Here is a 26584-nt window from a genome sequence, read left to right as displayed (position 1 = left end):
TAGCAAATTCAAAGCTGACAGTTTGTTTAGCTAATAGCATTTTCATACCTTCAAACGTCTTGTTTGTAACAGTTTAATTAAATGTGCATGTGCATTCATGCACCAATCCTTACACACATACCCTTTTCCTAGGTATTACCAAAGACGCTCCACAAAGAAAGGAAATCGGAGCCCTAGGGGGGTCTAAATTTCTTTTCAGATTCCCACAATACAGACAGCACATTTAGAAGTAGCCCAAGCTTCCTGACCAAGCCCCTCCTCTCCTGATTCCTTGTCTCAGTCTGTGCTTCTAAGGATGAGGTGGTGGTAAAGTCTGCAATGTTTAGTAAGAGTGTGAATGACTTTCCTAATTAATGCCATTGTCAGATTTGATCTGGTTATGTGAGTGTCTCTCCAACAGGCATGGAGAAGTCACAAGAGAATTGCAATTACTGGTCATAAAATTTAAGTTTTTTTTGCCAGCATCATGAGAAAGCCAGCTATTCTTTTGATGAAAAGACATCTATTCTGATGTTCACAAACCTGCAAATCTATCTGATGGCAGAGATGTATGAAAATGCAGTTCTGGACAATGTAAGTTTAGTTTTAAAAGAAACACTTGCAGCTAAGCCATAGTATGACAATAGGAACTGATAAGGCTGTTTCAGACTGCAGGAGGTGGAGAGGAATAAACTCCTTTGCCAACTGCTAGATTGCATGTCTGACACATTGCAGATGTAAATACATATAACTCAATGGAGAGACTAGGCTGAATCACACCCACTGGGGATGTGCCTGTGTCTTCAGGGCACGAAGTAGTAGGAAGACAGGAAACACAATTCCTTGACATAAACTGGAACAACCTTATGCAAGCCAGGAGCATCCCTTAATTTCTCTCTGAGGCAGCCCAGAGTGCTATGCTTGTCCTTTTGCCCAGTTGCATTTTTTTTTTTTCTTTTCCCCGTGTCAAAGCTGTGAAAGCCAAAATTGCTATGTAAGAGCATGTAGCTTTGCTGGAGAGTAACGTTATGAATGCAAAAAGAAAGACTTTTTTATTGTTTCTCTGTGAAACATGAAAGTGTTTAGATCCTGAAGACAAGGATTTGGGCGTTTGGTGTTACCAATGAGATAACCTAATCACGTGCTCCATCTCCTTGGAAGAAAAAGAACAAAACCCTAAATAAGAGGAAGCTCAGAAATGGATTTGATTCCTCGCAAGAAGCAGAACTTTTATGGCTCTCTCAAGATCAGATATACCTCTGGGAGATGCCCTTCCATCAAGCATTCACTGCTGGGCCTATTCTAGAGGTATTAATGAGTGGTGATATTCAGCATGATGGATTGGGTCATGTAATGTTTCCTGCTGGCCTATAAAAGCTGCATTGTCATCAATACGTGTGAATTGCATACTATCTTCTGAAGGAAGATCTGAAGTGTGGTTTGTTAACCATAATTACACCTTATGATAACTGGCCACACAGAGAGAACATAGTGCTTAAAGTATCCAAAAGCCTAGGTTAAATCAAGAAACAAAAACACAGAGTTTTAATTTTTGTCCTGTTATTCTGGCCCCAAATCAAGCTCCCTGCAGTCACTTCTGGGAATAAAGAACACAGGTAACAACCTTCTGCAGTGAATCCACCAAAATGCTCTAGGTTTTTTGCATTTGTAGCTCATCTTCAAGTTTGGGAATGTAAATTTGTTATATCATAGAAATTTTCAAGACACCTATAGTGTTCAGCACCACTGAGTCTCTAGGCTTTTCTATAATATAGCAGCAGCTCATCTCAAAATGAATATAGATTAATAGAGCTATTTAAGTCTGTGGGGAAAAAAATACCAATAATCGAAAAACAATACTTAGGTAAGAACAGTTACCCATATCTTCTTGTTTCAAGAACTCAAATGATTTATTTTTGAGCATGTTCTGCATCTAGCCTTAGGCTGAGAATGTACAGGATGAAAAATTGAATGTATAATTAAAAAGCATACAAAAGGAAGAAAAAAAGAGGAAAAAATGATGGTGTTGGCCACATGCACAGCACTGGATTGGAGTTTTTTTCTCACTTTTCAGCTGGAATATTATTAGAGATTTATGAGTTGTGCAATTCTTGTGTGATCAACTATCAGAACCACAGTGGCAGTGCAGCAGCTGCAGGAGCGCAAGCCAGGCTGTGGGACACTAACCCTGTGTCCTCTTCTTTGAGGAGTCAGAGTCACAGCTTTGGTCCTGGATAAGCAGAGAAGGAGCTGCCTCTGGAATTGTCTTAGCCAGCTGATAGATAGCTTTAGTCCTGAAGCAAGATATCTTATATACTGTCCATTTTCACGAGATTATCACTACCTTTTTGGTGGTTTTGTTTGTTTGTTTGTTTGTTTGTTTGTTTGTTTTGTTAGTTGTTTTATTTAGTTTTTTGTTGGTTTTTTTTTTCCTTCTAAAGGAGTAGTGGGTCTGGATCCATAAGAAATGTCCCTAGCTTTATAGAGGCACCACATACAAAGGTACTTCAAACTGCAGTCATAGTGTACCTTCCTGTGTACGCATGACCAAGTACCTCACAGAAATGTGTAAAAGTAAACACATGCAGCCCTTCTGTAATATTGTAGCCTTCACGTTTAAAGATTTTGGAAATAATCACAGTGTGATTATATCTTTATAATATGTCAAGTATGTTGTGCGATACAGAAGCAAGCAACACTAAAACTATTTATAAGACATTATTTGACCCTCTTTATAAGCAGTTATGGCTGCATTTTGTTTTCCTTCTGGGCTCTCCCCTGGATGCCAATATTAGCATTCTATTCTTTAAGAAATTATTAGCAATGGCTAATCTTGGCTGGTAAATTCTGGTGATAACAAAAGACATGATTCACAAATTTTAAAAATAAACTGACTGTAAGGCATCTGATTACTGGATCCATAAATATTCAGTGTTATAGTAACTTTGTTGGAACCAGGCAGTTTTTGATACATCTCATTAGGCAATGTATTTTTAACACAATAGGAACTCCCATTGCAGCCTTCCTTTAAGGCTTTCTGTGGGATTTCTTCTAATCTACTAACAAATTTAAGAGTTGCTATAACCAAAGAATCACCAGGACCACAAAGACATTACAAATAACTAGATGAGACTTAATGTCATTCATCTCTCTGGATAAGCAAACATAAAATCTCAACTCTAAGGGATTGGAAGGCAGCCATCCTGAGTAGCCACTGGAAACTTGGTACCACAGAGAGACACAAATGTACATTCTGCTTTCTTGTTGCTGCTACATTAAGTCAGGGCAAAAAACTTATTCCTTATGTCCTGAGGAGAAAATTAGTGTTGCCTCAGAAACCATACAACCGAACACCTTAAACATTATATTCAGGGCTGTGGGAAGAATAAGACAGTACACCCTTCCTCTCCAGAATATATGAGGTAATCTGGATGCTTCCTATCTTTAATATACAGTTAAACCCTGCAAATTAATAAACATATCCATTTGCTATCAGCTAAATACCGCTCTTGTGATTTCTTAGTAGGACTTTCCATTGTAGAAGCTTTCAGAACCTTTGCATGCGTGAACTTATAAAGCAGAAACTCCCTTGCTGAGCTATGCCCCTCTTGCATCAGAGGACAGGCACTGCATGGTGGTATCCAAGAACGTAAAAGGATTTTCACTTTATTCTGTATTCATTTTGATTGTGGTTTTTTGTTTTGTTCTGTTTTTAATCTTCAGTCACAGTGCAGCCTGTATCTGCTGTATAATCATTTAAGAGTTAACAAGGAAAGATTTGGGATCATGGTGCTTACTTGGGGTGTTCAGGAGACGTGACTTTTTGCAGTGGTAGGCTGCCTCCTGTTCGCAGTACTCTGCACTGTTTATCACGGCTTCAAGCTGCTCTGCGGTGCTGTTGTAATTAAAGAACATGGTGTACGGCTTCTCTATATCCGCTCTTTGGACTCTGGTTAGCCCTGTGTTGTTGTGCTGCACGGCAGTCCAGATCTTATCTTCTGTTAAATGAAAAGGATTGAATGGGAAGTTAACAGCAAAAAACTTGCAACAAGCAGAGAACAAAAAAACAAAAAACAAAAAAAAAAAAAACAAAAAAAAAAACAACAAACCAAACAAAAACCCTATTGAAAACTAATGTTTTACTGCATGGAAGAGAGCATCAGCAGGACCCTGGTCACTCTGTGATGAAGACCTATTACAGGACAATGTAGCCCACAGAGATGTTTCTGTCTGAACCAGCTCAAGCAAACACTCAGAGCCTGCTGAGCAAGAGAGAAACTACCAGCTCCCTGGGAACCATAGGAAATCTGCAGCATCTTCTATCTCCAGCTATCCAAAGAAAATTAGATACCTTTCAACTAGCTTTGACCCTGAAAGAAAAAAGATAATTATGGGGGTACCACTGATCTTTTACAAACATATCTGTATTTGAGAGCAAAGCCCACTCTGTTACAACAACAAATGGTAGCAGAGAACTGTGGCTGATGAACTTGCACAAACTCACCACAAACAGAAATCCCAAACTGTTGCCAGAAAGCTAAAACTGAGAGTTTGTTCTTACCACCCAGGTGGAAGTCAGATCACTCATTCAGTTTTCAGATTTTTCTGTATATAAATTGAGTGATGCTGTGCTTAGATGATGGTACAGAACAACATATGATATAACATCTGTAGTTAACTGTAAATGTTGATACTTTTCCATGCTGGGGAGCCCATTCTCATCTCCTTCATTGCATTTGCTGGCAGAGCAAGGGATATTGTAGCTGACAGGAAGCAGAATCTAGGCTTAAGCACAACCAGCACTGTAACAACCCAGTTTATGAGCAGCATTGGGGTTGGCATGATAGGCAGAACATTGCAATTAGAAGCAATTAGCTTAGCAGGGAGGCTGTTTCCCAGCTTGTTCTGGTAAGATAGTAACAGGTAAGATAACAAGGACAGCCTGAATGGTCAATTTGCTGAAGTGACCCAGAGCAAAAGGCAAACTCCTTAATAAGTATTCACAGGACTCAGCCCTGCATGTGCTCCACAATATTATGAAGAGTCACATCAAGTAAATTCCCTTTTTATCAAAGACCCTGCTTGCCTACAAAATACTGACTGGGCAAAAATTTAAGGAAGTAAATTCTAATCATTTGATGAAAGGAAGATTTGAATCTTATGTGCAGTAACCCAGAGTTGCAGAGGAAGAGGCAAGGTCTAGACAAGAGATTCTGTTATGCGTCAACAGGGAAATCCTGGATAACACTGTACCAGATCTTTTCTAAACTGACCTTAAAAAGTATGCATCTAACTATTCAGAATTTTTTACCAGACTACCTAATCTAAATTCTTTCAGAGCTTCCATGAGTTTTCCAGTTACTCTCCAATACACTGACATAACAAATTCAGTAGCTATGTGGCCACTGTAATGCACCGCAGTTGAAGTATTTTTCATTAGGCTACAAATATCGCACAGATTACTTCAAAATAACTCTAATAGGTGTATAAAAATCCTAAATGGACTATCCATGCAAAGACACTTAGATGATTTAATGGATTGTCATTATGGAAGCATTCAGATGACAAGCAAGTAAAAACCACCATCTGGAGACTATCTAAAGAGGTCTGTTCCAAGTCTGAGCTGCAAGCTATGGGGAAATTACTCTCCTGGTAATGTATGGCATTAACTTAGGGACAGTTTATGCTCAGCAACCCATACATTCACTCACAACATTATCATTTCTGTGATGGTAGGCAGAAAGAGTTTGCTCACAAATCTGTAATTCTATGGTTCTTACTGAGTTCAGGATGCTGCTCATAGATCCTGTGAGTTGGAGCTCAAAGAAACATGCTGCAATGTGTGATACACAAAATTAAATTAAAATCACAAGACGTATCACAAATTTATTGCTTGTAAAACTTGCCCCAGTGATTGCAATCACAGTCAACACTGTAGCACAATACCCTGCACAGTCCTGCACACGTATTGCACCCAACACAATATAATTCAATGACTTCATAACACACATCTGAAAGTGGTGATTCTTATCAGCCAGAGTCACTTTTTATTTTTGTTCTCTCAAGGACTGACATGAACAGAATAAATTTTTACAAAGCAGTTGAGGATGTTCTAACTTTCCTCTCACTGAAGTTGGAAGAAGTTTAACTCCTACATTCACTGAAAAAACTACTAAAAAAGACAAAACACCAAGTTGCTGATACTGTAAGGAACATGTAAACCCAAGAGATGATGGAATTAACTGGTTGCTGAAAGTCCAGATTGGCAGTCTTAAAATCCTCCCCACTGAGAGTTATTAACATAATTTTGAGAAATTACAATAAAATCAATGCTTACAATAGTGGCTACAGTGCTGTTCAGGAATTACAACAGGCTAGAGTTTCAGAGTGGTTAACACCACTGTGCTTTCCAGGCTGTGTATTTGTGCACTAAGAAAAGTGCTGTGTTGGTACCTGAAAAGTTGAAAGCATAAAAATCTAGTAGCTTAGAAGCAACATAGGAGTACTAGGAAAAACTTCTTAAAAATACCATAGCATAAAACAGTCTTCCCAAGAAGTGTTAAAAACATAATTGACATCTGAAACGAGGATGGACAAGACTTGAACAAACCTACTGTTAGTGACAAACACTCATTAACAAGTGTGTTGGACAGACAATAGACAGTTCTTTATCTGATTTTCTTCTGTAATTGTTCATTAATTTTCAGTGGTCTTGTTATCGTTACAGCTGTGCTCAGCTGTCATGAAATCTGAACTATGACATTCAAGAACTGATTTTCCCCACAGGATCTTTTAGAACTGAGACGCTAACTTCAGATTTTCCATCCTCTAGTTTGCAAAGGAAAAGGAAAACAAAGTTTTTTTCTGTACTCAAAGTAATTGTGATTTTGCAAGTACATAAGAACAGAGATTTCAAAAAAGTAATAGCAGAAAGGAAGAATTCCAGATTTACATTTCAGAGATTTTACAGATCAGTGAGATCTGTGCTTTGCTGGTCACTTCAAAGATTCCCTCTATGTTCCACCTTGAAAGTAAAGGTAACCATCATCACATTCTCACAAAATATATACATTCAGCTCACTGATCTAGTAGTGAAAGGAAGTCACAGCCACCACCAAGCATCCCTGTAGGATGGCAAAAGCTACGACCATTCAAAAGTGTTTTTCCCTGTGTAGCTGGTGTTGAAAGAGCAGAGAAACATATCCTCTGCTACCTTTTTTATTTTTAACAACATCAACAACAACAACAAAGCAGTGAAAGAGTCTTTAAAAACTTGCAGTTGGAAAGGAAGTCTTCAGATTAGAAGGGCAGCCTAACACACCACAGATGCAAAAGAGCTGGTGACAACAATGTTAGAGGAAGAAGAGAGACAAATTCAACTATTTCAGCCATACTTCTTCCCACTTCCCAGGGAAAAAATAAATACACACATTTTAGCAAGAGGGGTGTGAAGCACAGGTGGGCTAGGTAATGTGCACGAAGTCATAGCCACCTGCTAGATACAGACAGAAAAACCCCCAACAATAGGGAAAGTTCCTTCTTTCAAAAGGACAGCTCTTTGATTACATGCAGCAAATGAGCCTGAAAACGACTTAATCTTTAGTTTGCTTTGGACAGAGTGGGAGAGCTGATACTTTTCCCTCCTGCATCTCAACTGTCTGAGGGAGAAGTAACTAAGCAGGAGGGCAGTAAGTTCTTGAACTATTCCAAGACAATAGCAAGACTATGTGCACCTGCCTCCATAGATCTGAAAACTGCACAAAAGTAATCCCAGTCTTTCTTCTGAAGACCCTCACCATTCAGGTCAGCTTCTGGGTTTTATTCAAGCACCATTTTCTCCACCTTAAACCCAGCAGCATTAAGAAAAATATAATATTATTTTCCTCAAATTCACATGCACAAGCTTCAGAACCTGCATCAAAAATGTAGCTGCTATCAACATGCACACAGATCACTACACCTAGAAAGCAGTGCAAAGCTGTCTGCAACTGAGCTCTAAGACATGCATATGCCTTTGCAGAGGCATGCCTCTGCACAGATTATGTCCATGGCTTTTGTTTAAAATTAGGACTTTAAATATTGTTCTTATTTCACAACATGAGGTTCAGGTTTGTTTTTTTAATCTTTATTATTTTTTGTTTTGTTTTCATTACATTTTTAGGCGGTGGCACTGTAATCACAGATGCAAATCGAGTGCCACCAATTCCTTCTAGACATTTCCATACCTGGAAACTGTTAAACTAGGCAGATAAGGAACTCTTTTCCTTTTTCTTTCAACAAAGAAGTTATCATTATGTTTTTTTATCTATCCATACTATACGTTTTTTTCCTGTTTACTCAATTTAACTAGCTCTCCCCGTGCTTCTGAATTTGCAATGAGATGAAAAAGCTGTTCTCCAGGCAAAGGTCACTGCCTAATTTTACCTTTTGTTATTTAACTTTATTGTTTTATTACTTTCTCAGCTTGGTAAAATTTTGAACCACACACAAGCTTTAAGTAATTCTAAACCCAGTAGGAGAGTGAAGCTACAGCATCTACTGTATATTCTGTAATAGTTAAATGCAGCCTTCAAAAGCATATTTCCTAAACACTTGTTAAATTGTTCCATAATTCAAAGGTGACAGTGCTTTAATTTCAGGGTAATGCTACAGCTTTATGACTTCACAGTTTTATTTAATGGTCCAATTTACTAGGATATTATGCTGCCTGCATTTGGCCCTAGGAGGTGTTTTTACAGCACGGGACTGCAATGTATTCAGCACATTTTAGACCCTCTGTTTAGCTTCACCCATTGCTCTATCATCTTGCTGGAAGCCTCCAAGTTGCTTTTGACGGCACACAAATTAAATTGTGTGAAATTAGAGCAGCTGGAAAACTGGCTTTCAATGAGCTCTGTATTGTCTAATTCTCATTTTTATTCTTCAACTTTAAATATCCCCATGGAGCACATTTCACCCATACAAACTGCATCACTCCTTTGTGATTTAGGAGGTTTGTCACAAAACAAGATTATTCAGACTGATTAAATTGCCAACAAGCCAAACATACGGTAAATGTTACAAGAGGGAGAGAAAAATTGCTCTGAGAGCTCATATGATGCATTTGTTTCATGGTGCTCTACATTGAATGCTAAATATTGCCCTGAAAGTTGTACCTGTAACTACAGGAGTAACCACACAACAGATAGACTCTCCTCCTTGAGCACCATACAGTTTTAAGCTGCAGTGGCAGCTGAAAAATTCAAATATTATAAATACAAATATTATTTGAGGGGTGTAAGAAAAGCCAATTTCTTATCACAAACAGCTTTAACTCAATGAATCAAAAAAAGTGGTTTCTGAGTCTCCTATGAAACCTATTCTCATTGTTATTCATTTTCCTGTTAGCTGACCCAGCAATATGTCCTTCTGCAGCTTGTTCTATGTTCATCAGCTTCCTCTTAGTTTCTGATTCAGCCAGTTCTAGCCAGTAGAAAGGTACTGCAATGCATTTCCATGGAGGAAGTTCTGGGGGGGGAAGTTCCTGTCCTCTCAGTCCTGCATGCAGCCCACTCTCCAATGGTGCTGGTAAACTGCACTTATGGTGTGCATTCCTTAGGGATGTCCATGCCTGGAACCATTCCCTGTCAGTAGCCAGCACCAGGAAAGCACCATGCTCCTGGCTCCATAGACATGCTGCCTTGGCCCTGGCAGAGAGGGAAAAGCTGAGTTCCCAGCATGAAGCTTGCTCAATCTGAGCCCACAGTTCTCTATCAGCAGAATGGCCATGCTGGATGTCTCTCATGGATGAGAAGAAGCTACCTCTTCTGTAACGCCTTGAACCCTCATCCCCAGTGTTGTGCTGAAGCCCAGAGATCACAAACTATTAACCTGCCAGCCTCTTTCTTGATCCTCCATTTCTGTATTTCCCCTAATACAGTCTACCTTCAACAAGCAGTGAAGAGGAAGTTGTTGAACTACTTCTTAGTGTAAAATGGACGTCTCCACTGTGCTTACACTCACTACACTTCTACAACAATGTAGTCTTCTCTGACTCAGTCTCCTTCATCTAAAGTAAGTTTTGAGAGACTCAACATAATCACTTTCCTGCTGTTTTATATGCCTTGTGATGGCTCAGACAGACTTCGGGGTGTAGAGAGTGCCTGCACTGGTCTGGTGAGGGAAAGGTACACAATGGACAGGGCTACACTCTGTGCTCCCTGGTGGAGGTTCTCCTGCAGCAGGTGGCTGAGCTGCAGGAAGCTATTAATAGGCTACAAGATGTCAGGGTACCTGAGAGGAAGCAGGAATGCTTGCTCCCTGCCCAAAATGTGCAGGGTCCTCAAGCTTCCCCTGTAGCTCATGGAAGAAAGAAGGAGGTTGTTAACCCTCGAAGGTGGGAATTGGTGACAAAAAAAAAAAAAAAACCAACAAAAAAAGGAGGAAAAGGACAATTAAAAGCAAGGGACTTCCTCCTAAACCTGTTGCCCCCACGCAGAACCGCTTTGCTGACCTGCAGGGGGCTCATGAGGAAACGCACTTGTGCCAGAAACAGCCGGCTGATGCACTAGTAAAGATTTCTACTGGTGCTGCCAGGAAAAGGCAGTGGGGCGTAGTAGTAGTGGATTCTACTTTGAAAGGGACAGAAGCACTCGTCTGTTGGCCTGACCCGGTCTCAAGGGAGGTGTGTTGCATACCAGGGGCACGGATCAAGGATGTGCCAGAGAGGCTGCCTGCTCTGGTAAGCCCGAGGGACTATAACCCACTTCTGGTGATACATGTGGGTGCTATGGATATAGATAGTAGTAGCCAGGGGAACATAAAGAAGGACTACAGAGCCCTGGGAGAGGTGGTTAAGGGCTCTGGAGCTCAGATAGTCTTTCCGTCTATTCTCCAGGATACAGGGGAGGACCTAAGAAAAGCTAGGAGGATTAGCCAGGATAATAAATGGTTAAAAGGGTGGTGTCACAGTCAGGGTGTCATGAACATTGGACCCAAGTTTGGAGGCCAGGTCTAGCGGGGGCTGGTGGAGCTTGTCTGAGCAGCAGTTTTGATAGGAAGCTTGCCAGACTGGTCAAGGAGGCTTTAAACTAGATGTGTTGGGGGAGGGGGGCATCATTCCATTCCAACACACCCAGTCAGTTGCCAGCAGCTATAATAAATGTTCGGATCAAGGCAGACATATTCTGGCTGCTCCAGCCAATGAGCCGGATTCATTTGGAGCTCGGCTCAGATGCCTCTATACAAACACCCGTAGCATGGGGAACAAACAAGAGGAATTAGAGATGTGTGCACGTCTATGGGGGTATGATATTATAGGCATCACAGAAACATGGTGGGATGGCTCCTATGACTGGAGTGTTGGAATGGAAGGTTACAGACTCTTTAGAAAAGACAGGCATGGCAGGCGTGGAGGGGGAGTTGCCCTTTATGTTAGAGATAGGCTGGAAAGTATGGAACTCTGTCTGGGGACAGGTGAGCAGTTAGCAGAGAGCTTGTGGGTCAGGGTTAAAGGGAAAACAGCGATGGGAGACATTACTGTGGGGATCTGTTAGAGACCGCCTGATCAAGAGGAATCTGCGGATGGAGCACTCTATAGGCAGATAGGAAAAGCCTCACACTCACATGCCCTTGTTCTCACGGGTGACTTCAACCACCCTGACATCTGTTGGAATGACGGTACGGCCCGGGACAAGCAATCCAGGAGGTTCCTCGATTGTGTGGAAGGCAACTTCCTTCTGCAAGTAATAGAGGAACCGACAAGGAGAGGTGCCATGCTTGACCTCGTGCTCACCAACAGGGAAGGGCTCATTGGAAATGTGGCACACCAGGGCATCGTTGGATGCAGCGACCACGAGATGGTTGAATTTGAGATCCTTAGGACAGTGAGAAGAGCATGCAGCAAGCTCACTGCCCTAGACTTCAAAAGAGCAGACTTTGGCCTCTTCAGGAACCTGCTTAGTAAGATTCCATGGGATATAGCCCTAGAGGGCAGGGGGGCTCAAGACTCTTGTTTGATATTCAAGGATCACCTGCTACAAGCTCAGGAGTGCTGCATCCCAACTAGAAGGAAGTGCAGCAGGAGGGCCAGGAGACCTCCTTGGATGGATAAGGAGCTGCTGAGAAAAATTTAAATGAAAAAAGAGTTTTATTGAAAGTGGAAGCAAGGACAGGCAGCCTGGGAAGAGTACAGGGATGTTGTCTGTGAAGCTAGGGACCAGGTTAGGAAAGCTAAGGCCCAGTTAGACTTAAACTTGGCTAGGGATATTAAGGATAACAGGAAGGGATTCTACAGGTACATAGGAAATAAAAAACAGTTTAGGGAGAACGTAGGCCCCCTCAGGAAGCTCTCGGGTGAACTAGCTACACAGGATTTGGAGAAGGCTGAGGTTCTGAATGACATCTTTGCCTCGGTCTTCTCTAGCAAAGGCTCTGACCGCACCACCCAAGTCTTGGAAGGCAGATGCAGGGACTGTGAGAATGAAGCCCTTGGGCCCACTGTAGGAGAGGAATTGGTTCGAGACCATCTTAAAAATCTGAACATGCACAAGTCCATGGGTCCTGATGAAATCCATCTGCGGGTCCTGAAGGAGCTGGCAAATGAAGTTGCTAAGCCGCTGGCCATCATATTTGAAAAATCATGGCAGTCAGGTGAAGTTCCCAACAACTGAAAAAAGGGAAATATAACCCCCATTTTCAAGAAGGGGAAAATGGATGACCCAGGGAATTACAGACCAGTCAGTCTCACATCTGTGCTTGGCAAAATCTTGGAGCAGATTCTCCTGGAAGGCATGCTAAGGCACATGAAAAACAACAAGGTGCTTGGTGACAGGCAGCATGGCTTCACTAAGGGGAAATCCTGCCTGACCAATTTGGTGGCCATTTATGATGGGTCTACAGAACTGATGGACAGGGGTAAAGCAGTTGATGTCATCTACCTGGATTTGTGTAAAGCGTTTGACACTGTCCCACACGACATTCTTTTCTCTAAATTGGAGAGACATCAACTTGATGAATGGACCACTCGGTGGATAAAGAACTGGCTGGATGGCTACACACAAGGAGTTGTGGTCATTGGCTCAAAGTTCGGCTGGAGACCTGTAACGAGTGGTGTCCCTCAGGGATCGGTGTTGGGACCGGTCTTGTGTAACATCTTCATCACTGACATGGACAGTGGGATTGAGTGCGCCGTCAGCAAGTTTGTCGATAACACCAAGCTGTGTGGTTCGGTTGATACGCTGGAGGGAAGGAATGCCATCCAGAGGGACCTTGACACACTTGTGAGCTGGGCTGATGCCAACCTCATGAAGTTTAACCATGCCAAGTGCAAGGTTCTACAGCTGGGTCGGAGCAATCCCAGAAACAGCTACAGTCTGGGCAGGGAAGAGATTCAGATCAGCCCTGCGGAGAAGGACTAGGGGGTGCTAGTCGAAGAGAAAATGAACATGAGCCGGCAGTGTGTGCTCACAGCCCAGAAAGCCAACCGTATCCTGGGCTGCATCAAAAGGAGTGTGACCAGCAGGTCAAAGGAGGTGATCCTGCCCTTCTACTCTGCTCTCATGAGACCTCACTTGGAGTATTGTGTGCAGTTCTGGTGTCCTCAACATAAAAAGGACATGGATCTGTTGGAACAAGTCCAGAGGAGAGCCACGAGAATGATCAGGGGACTGGAGCACCTCCCATATGAAGATAGGCTGAGAAAGTTGGGGCTGTTCAGGCTGGAGAAGAGAAGGCTGTGTGGAGACCTCATAGCAGCCTTCCAGTCTCTGAAGGGGGCCTAGAGGGATGCTGGGGATGGACGCTTCATTAGGGGCTGTAGTGATAGGACCAAGGGTAATGGGTTAAAACTTAAACAGGGGAAGTTTAGACTGGATATAAGGAGGAAATTCTTTCCTGGGTGGTGAGGCACTGGAATCGGTTGCCCAAGGAGGTTGTGAATGCTCCATCCCTGGTGGTGTTCAAGGCCAGGTTGGACGAGGCCTTGGGTGTTATGGTTTAGAGCGAGGTGTCCCTGCCCATGGCAAGGGGGATTGGAGCTTGATGATGTTGAGGTCCTTTCCAACCCTAACAATTCTATGATTCTATGAAATGAAGCTTGTAGGAGACCTGCCATTGTTCTGGTGCTGAACCAGGAGGCTGACACCAGCCAGTAAGATAAAGTTAATCATTGATCTAGTCATGGCAATTTCTAAGCATTATTGATTTGATAGCCTAGAGTCTGCATACAGCAAAACAGCACCAGTAAATTACAGTGACAAAATGACTAAAGTGTAACTAAATCTTTCAGATACCAAGGGCAAAATTTACCTGGGAGAAGATGAGTAAAGGTGATTACAAACACTTTCCATACAGGGGAGCAAAACAACTACATGGATGTAGACTGCATGTCTATAGACTTTGTACTAGTGAATATGATTATTAGCATTTAAGTAGTACTCCAGACAGATCAATAGATTTCTAAGCAACAAAAGAATAACGCTCACAATGATGGAAAGACTGTCAGACCACAGGTTCAAATGGTCCATTAGCCATTTTCTATATTGACTGTTATCAGCCATTTCAGTGGGAACCAAAGATTAATTTAACTGGGCTAATTATCAAACAAACAGCTAACAGAGAAAATGTCTTTCCTGGCACTGGTGGTTTTTCATTACCCCAAAGCCTCACAGGATACATTCTCTCTGTGCTTTATGCAAAAAAGTGTGGGCATAGAGTACCGTGGATCATATAATCCAGGTAAAAAAAGCAAAGGTAGTTCACATTCATATGTAGATGACACTGGAGACACTCATTATGTTCCCTTGGCACTGAACACAATGATCCCAAAGTATTAAACCCTACACTAACCCACACAATCCTCATGGTTTTTCTCTCATAACATTTAGCTACATATGATCATGGTTTGGCCACATATGTCTGGTTTACTTCCCCGTGCAAATGCATATACAGCATAGAGTCTTCATTGTTTCTTACAATTGATGAATTTCCCTATGAAAGTGACTTTGCTTTGCATATGATGGGTATAGAAGGTGAAAAAACATTATGTTAATAAGGTGCTGTCTTTTTTTTTTTTTAATCTAGTTTGTTGTCTTTCACTGCAATTGAACTGCCTCTTTATTCCTATTGTATGAATATGCAAATGAACAAAGCTTATGTCAATGAGGTGCATTCACTTTGGGTCTTCCCAACCTGAATAGCTCTGGATTATTTACTTCTAGCCTCTCTTTGAACAGATATCTTTCTATGCCTTAATTAAGTACATTACTGTTCCTGACAGCCTCCTATTTCAACAACGTATTTTACTTTTGATTGAAATAAATAAACTTTAAGATAAAATCCTTCTAAAGTGCTTCTAACACTCTTCCCTCTTCTTGACTGACTTCAATAATAGCATGTCATCTACAATTTTTGTCACCTTGTTTTTTCAGCCACTTCTCCAGACTGCAAATAAATACATTTATCCACTTTTGTATCTGCAGATGTCCAGTGACACTTCACTATTAAATTTCTTACCATGCTGAAAATTGGCTTTATGTTTATAATACTTTTTTCCTCCTTTCTCTCTGAAAAATTTCCCTTCCTTTATTTTTCTCTCCCTCCTTGTCTTTCTATGATTGTCCAAATCCCTCTCAACACACACAATCACAGTTTTCTGGTTTCTTCAAAATTTTTACTCAACAGTGGACTGTTAAAGTTGACAGGCTGCAGAGAAATCACTGGGCTCACACACATAATAAATTAACTTGTAATGTTGACACTTTCTATATCCACATATTGGATGCCTATAAGCAGACACCAATATGTGAGAAAGCTGGTTAATAACTGCCCTGGTTAATAACCAGCTACAAGCGAGATTCCTACTTGGTTCAATTAAACAGGTAAAAATTAGAATTTTAAACAAATGTAAGTAAAAACATTAAAGAACAACACTGTTCTCTAAATGCAGTGATGCTACTCATTTCTGATGTTCTGATTCCTTCTTTGACCTCATCCTTCACAGATTCGAGCACTGTACTTCCTCTCACTGCAGCTCTACTTCTAAAAACATCAAATGTGTTATTTCCTGGATTTTCTATTTCATCTTCAAATTCTTAAGCCTGAACATGTTTTGGGCATAAAGAGGTTACTGTTTCTTGAACTGTATACGAAAAGAACAGCCAATGTAAAAGCAAAGCTTTATTTACACCAAAAGGCAACCTCTGTCTTAGGGTGTGAACAGATACCCAGGAAAGCATGGAAAACCAGCAGGTTTTCTTGAAATTCATTCCCATTTCCCAGCAATCTTTACTTCACAGCCACCTGAGCTGGGAACTGCAACTAAACCTCCATGTTTAATTGCACTTTCTGAATCTATCAAACAAGACTGGGCCTTTTTCCAGCCTGCTTTTTTCACCTGTTATATTGCCCCGCTTGATATCCTGTGGTAGTAAGTTTCAAGGATCTTGCACTTGTTATGGTTAAACTTCATAAGTTTAAGCATGAAGTTTTTTTTCCCATACTTTGCACATAATCTATTACTGTAAACAATCTTTATTAATATATCAATAAGGTGTGCTCCCAGAGAGAAAAGAAGCTCTTCTAATTAAGGCACCCAAACCATATTTAGATAATACAGAAGCATAACCCAATTGTACCTCAAACTCTCTGAACAACTGTCAAATACTATTTTCTTTCTGTGTCTCAGCCTTCTTCTATGCAACAGAAATAATAGTGATGTCTGAGACAAGCAACCTTCCCCTGCCACAAATAAGACGTCTAGAGGAAAAGAAGAAATACAAAAAAGTTCTCCAAGCTAGAAGGTTATGTCGGTTTTCCCCATCTCCACTTTCTCGTAACCAAAATAAAATTAGAAAGTCAGCAAGTTCATCGCGGATAGAGAGAAATTCAGGTATATGATTCTGGATTTCTGCCAGATAAAATTTATTTGAGGAAAGCAGATGCTTTCTGCAAGGAGTTTGTTAAAAATTCTTCTTCAGCAGAGATGAAAAGCACTGACAATGTTTTGATCACACATATTTATATGATAAATAATAAAAATGAGCACATTTCCCATACTGGAGATCAAGGAAGGATATTCAGACAGAAAGGTGAAACTTTCAATTCTTATGAGATTCACGGTGAAGGAGGCACATCTTATTAAATATTTGTTACTCTTGAATAAAAAACATAATAATTAACTGGCATGCATTTAATTAACATAACAGTTGTCCAGTTACATCAAAACGAAAAGTTAATCTGAGACACTTCAAGTACAAGGACACTAAGGATAAAATATGAATATATGTATCCTGCATCCTTAGTTTTTGGGACTCAGTGTGAAGGTGATATGTAGCAAATTAGCTCAACCAAAATCAGCAACTTAGAATGGGTAATAAAATATTCTTTCATCTGCATCTGGCCATAGGAATAAAAAAATGTCGAACAGGAGAAAGTCTAGGAAATTTCCTCTCCCTTTAAAAAATAAAAAGCAGAAAAGGCACTCTACTACCTACCCCAATTCACAATACAGGCTATGTAATCTTTTCTCATTCCTTTGCACGACAGTCCTACATACAAAATAGGACTCATTTAAGGGGGAGTTTGACAAACATACTTTTGTCTTTGGTTTTGTTTTTTCTTTTTCTTTTTTAAACTACATATCCGTAGGGTTAAAAGTCTCAACCAATAGGTCATCTTGCCAGGCTCTTGTTCCTTTACTTGCACTTCAGTGTACCTCCTTCTAAGGACATCATGCTTTCTCCTCCATAGAGGTACCCAGGACGATCAAGATTTCTATTCTCTGTGACAGCAAAAGCAGCATACTCATTTGAGAGGAGGTATTCCTGCTTAATTCAGACTGGAAGGGTTTACAGCTAGCTCAGTGCAAGGTGTTTAATAATCATTCTCAGACCTAGTGTTCTATTTAAGCAGAGAAATCATTCAATTACAAAAGAAAGTTTGAATTCTAACTTTCTGCATCTTTAGTGGAAAAAACATAAACATCTCACGAAAAGTGATGCTATTATGAAAAATATACCAGCAGTGCCCTTTATAAGGTGCAAATGGCATTGTAAATGCAACTTAGCAACAGTACAAGGTCAGCCCTTCAAACTTTGTTTAAAAATTACTTTTATTTAGATCCTAAAGAAACATTTCCAAGTTGAACCTCAGTGACTACCAGTTCTCTGCTTTATCCCCACTACTGAGCAGTATTATTATTGTGCCTATCATTGTCCTAGTAAGAAGATCTCACAATTATGTTAGAGCCAACATAAAGCACTGAAGACAAGGTTAGTTCATTACCTGTTATATTGCAAAAAACACGGAGTGGTCCAAGAGGTCCACTTCCATCAGAATCGATGTAGAAGAAACCTGATGTCTTTCCTTGGTGTCGATAAGCCTCACAAGATTGTTCATAGATAGCTTTAAAAGAGAGAGAGTGATGGCATCACAAACAAGGAAAAAACATTCAGATATGTTTCATACATGAGTACTGCTTTAATCATTGTCATACAATAAACTGTTGTTTTACTGCTGATTAGCATGTGAAAGATTTTACTGCATTTGGACCCAAGCCCGTGCTGGAAATTAGGCATGTAATTAACTACTTCCTTGAACTTAATTGATTGTGGCTTTAAAGATCTATGCATTGGCCTTATTTTGGATTAAAGTATGTAAATACTTTAGTAAATGAATATGAACTTTCAAATGTACCACCATCTAGTTGCGGAGTGATATATATAAGCATCCACATAATGGTATTTCAAAGACATATGTACATACACGTGTACACGATCTTCTACATAAGCATGTGCTCAAGTCTTGTCAACACAGATGACATATTTTTAAGTAACCAACTTCCCTGCAGGATATTGGTAACAAATAGCTATAAGCCCCTAGCACCATCTACTACCCAAATGAAAACAAGCGAAAAACCCCACTGTTCCCTAACAGAAAAGCTCAAGCTCAGATATGGTCTCCATCCTTGGTGACATCTTTATGCTTTAGCCCTATTTTAATGCAACACTTTCTCTCTGCTTTTCAGTGTTTTTTTTGTCAAATTAGTGCCCATGAAAATCCAAGTCATTAATAAAACAGGCATAGCAGGTCACCAAGAGCAAGAACAGGAAGAAAAACTCTCACAGGCCAATATAATTCCTTGTAATTTAGGCATTGTTTCAGACAAGATATCATAACTGTCACTTCAGATGGCGCAAAGAGAAAAATCCCCCAGAGAGGCAGTTAGTTCATATCAGAAAGTCACATGTATGTATCAGAAAGTCACATGTATGACCTGGATCTTGAACAACAGTAACCTTAAATCTCATTGCAGAAGGACTGATTTCTTTTTTCCACCCACTTAAACACTTACCTGATTATAATGACAAGGTTATTCTCCGTAGCAGCTTATGATTGTTCAACTAATTGGCAGCAAACACAATAAAAACCACAGATTGACTTAGCAGATAGATCAAGACTTCCTTTTCTCTCCCTATGAGACAGCATTATTTGGAACGTACAGTAACTGAAATGCAAGCAAACAGAACTATCCCTAATCTTCAAGTAAGCTTTTCAGTGCTACCAATAGCAGAACATATAGAAATACATTTGGACATCATCTTTGGCTACTGCGACGTCAAATCTATCTTTTCTTATCCCCTAATTTTAAGAGATACTATTTAGATACTATTGGCACATTCATAGAACACTCTACAGAACAGGACTTAGGCTGGGAGATAGGGGAACTTGTGAGTAACACATTTGTTAGCCACTGCAAATCTTTTTTTCCAAGCCCCTTCAACTCTTCTGGCAGAACTGCAACACAGTTAAAATTGATAAGGCATATCTATTATATCAATACAACTGCAAAGTTCTTCTCAGTGCTTTTCATCTGGAAGTACATTTGCAGACAGTGCGGGAACAGCACTTCCTCACCACTTCTGAAATGTAGTTCTAGCCTCTCCTGCAGAAGGCAGCATTTGCTCTGCACTAGCAGCAGTAGTTCCTCATTTCTATTCCTGTGTGCACAGGGACTCACATTCCTCCTTGCCCCTCATTCCTTAAAAATAACTTCTCTAAAAAAAAAAAAAAAAATTACAGAAAGGCTGAAATAGTAAGCTTGAAGTAGCCTTTTCTGATTACTGTTCTGAAGAATGCTGTAAGATATTTTGCCACTCAGGTATTAATAGAATTTGGACATTTCTTCACTTCTGCCAACAAAACTGAATCACAGTTATAGGAGATCTGATCCTAAACTGGCTACAAATTTAATAAGAGTCTCACCAATAAATCACTTGTAAGATTCACCAAAATATGCTCTTTCCTTGTACATTTGTCTTCTGACCAGACATCTTCAGCAGCCAGAACATCACTAAGTGCTAAATATACAGAGTACTACACTTCCCAGAGTTAAGAAGCTTCTTAAGGTACTCAGCACCTGGTGAGACAGTGCTTTAATTAGTATCCATCATATAATAAATAGAATTCAGAAAGCTTCTTCTTTACAGTTATTAGCCTCATGTAGAAAACACTGCGGGAGTCCAGAAAATCTCTACATTCCCCCTTTGCCAGCTGGCCAAGCGTACATATTAAATGAAAATAAAATAAGATCCCCAAACCAGAACCTTTTCTTCAAATATTCACAGCAGAGAATCCCACAGTCACCAAAGTGCTGACAAAAGCAACAGGGATATGGAGGGTCAAGAGAGAGACTGCAACAGGCAATTAAGTAAGCAATCAAGGAATCACAGTTTGATCAATTTCCAAAGTTCTCAAACTGCAGTTAACTTAGTGAATTTGCTGTCATCATCATTACAGGACACTATCTTGTCTCATTAAGGAATATGTCAATTGCTTCCCCTGAATTGTTTGCTGATTATTTTTGAAGACAAAGGATGGTGCAAGGGGTAGAGACATAAAACTAATACGTTGTCAGTGAACTGTCACAGCTAGAAACTCAGTCTTCATCACAAACTTTTTCTTACCAGGTGTTTTGCTTCTTCTTGATTGTCATTTTGGCTAGAGCCCAGATTTACTTTTTTCAAATTACTAAGGAAAGATGTGAAGACTAAGCCATTAATAATGTGGTCAGATGCAAACAGAACCTTTAAAAGGCTCCTTTGTCATTGCAACTTTGAGAAAAAAGGCTATATAGAGCTAGAAATCAGGCTAGGGGTGCTCAGCTGGTATAAATCTGAAAGGGTGCACAAGCTTCAGTGAAACTACAGTTATGTCTGCCAGAAGAAAATCCATCCTGGTATGTTTTCCTTTTGGTTATATGAGAATTCCAGCACTAAATACTAGGGAGTAGCAAAAGAAGTGGGAAAAGGCTATAAACCTCAAGCTCTAGCACATAAAACATACTCTTAACTGTCATGACTTAGAGAAAAGGTGTTTTGGTGGACAGTGTATTTTGTAGCTGCAAGCTGAAAGTTTCACATCTGTGTCTTAAGCATTTGGTACTGCATGCTTCTAGACTGTATGGGCCACTGCTTTTAGTCTGCCTTTTTGCTATTTTATGCTGTATAATGCATGAATGAAAAAAGATATTTGTTTTGCAGTCAAATGACAGATGCCCCCACAGATGTTTCAAATGCACCATCCACTCCAAGCTCTGTTCAGTGCCTTTGCAGGCTGAGCTGATTGGTTTCAGATTAAAGTTACGCAATTCCATTTACTGAAAATGGCCCTCTTACTCAAGTGACAATGACTTGAAGCTGTCTTTATGGTTCAATGAAAGACAAGATCTCTTTGCAGTGACTCGTCTTTTTATGCAATCAAAAATATTATACAAAAGTAAAAAATAGATGAAAGGTCAGCTGTGACTGTTAAGACTCCAGAGCCTTCATATTTATGTTCCTGCTTTTTCCAGACTTCTCTGATACAGTTGGAGATATGATCATTTTGGGAACAGTAGGAAAACCGTTACTATAGTTGTCATGAAAGAGTCACCTACCATTCATGCATGCACTTCCCAAAAGCAAGAACCAAGTGAAATTATGGAACTGTTGACAAATGCATACGTTTTAATGTCAAGCAACATGTGCAGTAATTACACCTTTTTAATAAAGGACAGGTATTCATCAGTTTATTCAGAGTAGAGGACATCAACAATTTTCAAGCATTATTTTAAAATTAATAACAAACACAAAAAATAGTGATTTTATTCCTTTCTGAGAAGCATTTTAGTAGTGTTTACACTTCAATTTCTTCGAGTTTGTTTTCAATTTTAAAACGTTCTCCAAAATTGGACCAGAGCAACAAAAATAACGTTCTTTATAGGCTGCTCATGCGAAGCTTCTTTTCTCATTAGAAAGCTTCATTAAGCACTTTTTGAAAACATAATTTCAAAAATGAAACCTCTAAGTTGTCTTTTGTCTCAAAGCAGCAAGATCAGTTTTGCTTCTCTAACCTTCCCACATTTTTTTGGACTAATTTTCATTTATGCCAGCCACTGAAGACAAAATGATAGTTTTCCACCAACATTTGTTTCACTGAGGCAAAACCACAATAAATCACAGTTTATGACTTTCAGACCGTGCTGTGCTTCTTCAGGCCCTTTTGGGCGCAAGCTGCACTCTGTGCAGCAGTAGCACATCAGGTTCTGCCACCAGGTTCCTACAGGCAGTCAGAATGAAGCACTTTGCTTCATGGAGTTGCATTATGCTAGGGCTCAACAGAAATAGATGTCAGCAGCACACATGAACCCATGTGTGTCCCCCCCCGTCCCCCTCCCCCGCAAGTATCGCCTGAACCTCACAGTCAGGTATGGCAGGTAAAATCATTAGGATTAAATTACAGTACAAGGCAAAAGCCAAAGATGTCACATGGGAAGATTTTGGCTGGTGGGTTATTGCTGGTAACAATGGCTATTCCAGGAAGTCAAACCAAGAAGCAGCATGGGTCCAAGGTCCCAGATTTAGTAAAGGGAAACTGGTCATCAGAAATATTTTACTCGGTTCCAGAGAGACCAGATGTCTTTTCTTCTCCTTCCCCCTTCCCCTCCTCCTTTGCCCCCAAATCACTTATAAGCTTGTATTGTCGTTTTTGCAGTGCTCTGTAAGGAGTTTTCTAAAGACTACTGTTGTGTTTCACAAAGAAATTTAAAATATTCCCAGAGCTAGCTACCAAAACTGATGCAGCCTGAGAACCCCATTCTTCATACCAAGAGCTGCTTCCCTAAGTACTATATGTGCTTTTGCCTAACCACTAGGATGAGCCGTGCTGATGGTGTCCAGGCATGCACAATACTGACAGAATTCAAGATGCCTATCTCCTAACAAACTCATAATCCTCTGTGAAACATGTATAACCCTCAGGTATCCCTTTCAAGCCTTAAGTATCTCAAATTAAACTAGCTTTTCAGATCAACAACTTATCCCATCAGAGCATTCATTTTGAACACTGTTTTACTCACTTATCATAATGGCCATCTTTTCTTTAGGTCTCATTTCTCATCCTCCCAGGTGCTTAAGAAAAGGTCTGTCAAACTTTGAGCAGCATTTACAAAATAAACACTTTATCCGCAGTCAGATCAACATCACACAGTTTTATAGGTTATATCTCCTGGGATATAAAGATTCATAAGCTCAAATATCAAAACTATGGATGTGAAACATACACTTCCCATATCAAGCCACAAAAACACAGCATCCCTATAGAAGCATGCTAGCAAAATGATAAATGCACACTTTGATTGATCAAGGTTCAAGTTATCACTGATCACTGATTCAGACTTCAGTATCAGAAAGGTATCAAGAGATTTTGATGTCATTATAATAACCCATTTTGACCTTTTGTGTAAAATAAACTATAGAATGTTATTTTCTAATTCCTGCATCAAAACCCTTACAGCTGGTCAGCTGAAGCATACGCAGTAGCTCTCTGTACCCTGCAGTCAGGTCCGAGAGTGCTGGGGTCCCTCTTAGCTTGGCTCTGCAATTGAAACTTCAGCCTTGATTCCATATGCTGCAGGCACCTGACAAATTTTAAAAATGAGCAGTTTCACCACTGTTCAGTTCTCTGAAGTAGCTTGAACCTGTTAATCCAACTGTTTTAATTATAGTCCTTAAACCAGAAAATAATGTATGCCTGCTGTAGCTGAAATCTTTAACAGCATATGGCTGAGCACAAACGTTTTCAACGTCAAATGTCTGTTGTTTCCAATAAAACATCTTTTTATTCAGTTTTTCACTGATTAGCTGTTACTTTACTGACATCTGTCTTTCAATCTTACTTTTACCCCAACCAGTTCATCTGCAGTCTCTGTTATAACCTTCATTAAAGACAAGTTTACCGTTTCATTGTGGAGCTCCCTGGAAGATAAGCCTTTAGCTGGCCCCAGTTTCCCTGATTACTTAATGACTCTGATTATTTTGCCTCCAAGTTCCTACCTTATAAAGCTTCTCTCTATCACACTACTTTATTTTTCACCTCCAGTGCTATTTTGGCTTTAAAAAAACCAACCAACCAAACAAAACAACAACAACAAAAAAAAAAAAAAAAAAAAAAACCTGTTCTTTGTGCAAAGACCTGAACTTCTGCAAACAAACTCCAGGAGCAATATATTTAAAGCCCCCTCTCTTCAATGAATAAATGAAGTTGTTATTCACCCAGTAAGACACAACCGTTATATTTAAAGCAGTGTTGGCTGTTGGGCTCAATGCAAAGGTAACAGTGATAACCAGGCTCCATTTTTACCACTGGGAGACCAAGCAAGGCAAACCTCCCTCCCCTCTACCCAGAAGTACATTACCAGCACAGATATGACCAATAACACAAATGCCAAATCAAAACCTATTTCTTTGGGGCTTTTTGTCTGTTCGTTTTTTTGTTTGTTGGGTTTTTTTGGTGGTTTGGTGTTGGTTTTTTTTTTTTTTGGTTGGTTGGTTGGTTGGTTGTTTTTAGTTTGGGGGTTTTGTGTGCGTGTGTGTGCATGTGTAGCTTTTGGGGTTTTTTTCTGGTTTTGGTTTGTTTTATTTTTATGTCAGAGGAATCTGTCCTTTTCCAATTTAATGGGCACCAAGATAACTTTCCTCAAAAGTTAAAATTCATTAAAAGTAAATCTTAAAATCACCTTCATTTCTTTTCTGTACTTCCAATTACTTCAGAAATTGAGCATACACTTTTTATTCCAAATACTCTGAGATGGAGATTCAGACTTTGAACTACACTAGTTGTGATTACCAAAATGAATCCTGTAGGATTGCTGTTTCTAGGTTGGATTCTCATAATCTAATAAAAATAGCTGATAATCTTAAATTTCTCAAAGGGAGATAACATTTTACAGTGATATAATAAATAGAATACATTGAAGAGCCCTAAAGATCTTTAAATCTTGATTTCATTGCGAGGTGCTGACACTGTCCACTCCCTAGCTAAAACATAGGAGCAAGATGCATGTTGCTTTTACCACCTTTAACAATTGCAGTCATTAAAAACTGTAGGCAGAATATTTACTACCAGGTCATTTGGGATTCACTTCATTGCTTTGTAAGTCTTTGCACCTTAGACACAAAGAGCAGTAATAATCCCTATAGTAATTATTAATACAGTGTCTTCTGAGGTTAAAACTTATGTACTGGTTAGACTGGAAAGGCCAGTAAGAAGTGGTGATTCTGTCGGGATCTGCAACCAGCCGTGGACTGCCCTTGGACAAACTGCAATGCACAAATGCTGACACAGACCAAATTAAGCATTCTCACTAAAACGCTCAGAGCTCCAGATTGGACATGACTGTTTAACCCTGTGCTTGTATACCTCAGGCATGACAGATTTGTTCTTACAAATTTGGACTACATATTTTTCTAAATAAATAAAGGAATATTCAGTGGGAGGTTTATTCTTCTCATTCCAATAGTAGAGGGATTAGTACAGGCAATGAACTCTGGGAATGATCATCATTCTCACCCTTATAATACAATTGTCTTGTTAAATGCCAGAAAATGAAATCTGTACTCTTGAAAACTGGATTTTGACAGCTCTGCTGTTGACAGACTAACGCAGTCTCTACTGTGATGTGCCTGGATGACAGATGGCTTATTTTCCCTTTTCAAAATATGGATTTACTCATCTGATAAAGAATGCATTATTTCCATAGATAGATTTAAAATTACTTTTACTACAATGTCACCTAAATGGATTTTTGGAAGGAATCCTTCCATTACACATGGGAATTAGACAATTTTCTATCATCCATGCTAAGACTCCCCCTGGTTGAGGTATGAAAGGTCATGTCAGCCCATCCTCCCCTGTCACTTTCCTGCTGAGGTTTGAAGGCAACTGTGTCAGTCATATACCCCAGTGGCCCCTGTCTGGTGCTTATGCAGGGTGACCTGCAAGTCCTGCTGTTGCAAGAAAGCAGTCAGGGAAACCTACACCATTTTACGAGCAATGTTGGAAGGAAAGGAGAAATCAAAGACTAGAAGAACACAGTGTAAAGCATGGTATTTCAGCATGGCTCTTGAAATTACTGGTGTCCCTGTGGTGATGCTCACACCTGATGCAGTCAGAGTTCAAAAGGGATTGAGCTAGTCCCACACTTAATTTGTTCTCCATTAAATCCCAAAGAGGAATATTCTCTGTGTTATTCATAAGGAAATGTTGATCAAAGGGAAAACTTTTTAAACGGACACCACTGAGAAATGCA

At 39.9% G+C, this 26584-nt stretch overlaps 1 protein-coding gene across 2 annotated transcripts in view; it reads right to left on the bottom strand.

Annotated features, from left to right (window-relative positions):
* CNTNAP5 (contactin associated protein family member 5) overlaps nucleotides 1-26584 on the bottom strand; it is a 302690-nt gene that overhangs the window by 82033 nt on the left and 194073 nt on the right. For both annotated transcript variants that reach the window (XM_061370154.1, XM_061370155.1), the window contains exons 13-14: nucleotides 18241-18360; nucleotides 3777-3977 (exon numbers count right to left, since the gene is read on the bottom strand). In XM_061370154.1, coding sequence (XP_061226138.1) covers nucleotides 3777-3977; nucleotides 18241-18360 — 321 coding nt within the window. The remainder of the gene's footprint in view (nucleotides 1-3776; nucleotides 3978-18240; nucleotides 18361-26584) is intronic.

Source organism: Neopsephotus bourkii, unplaced genomic scaffold (genome assembly GCF_033783945.1).
Source record: "Neopsephotus bourkii isolate Nb327-2 ecotype Australia unplaced genomic scaffold, CSIRO-AGI_Nbou_v1 NB_1526, whole genome shotgun sequence".
In the NCBI taxonomy this organism is placed as follows: domain Eukaryota; kingdom Metazoa; phylum Chordata; class Aves; order Psittaciformes; family Psittacidae; genus Neopsephotus; species Neopsephotus bourkii.
This window is presented reverse-complemented; position numbering and strand designations above follow the sequence as displayed.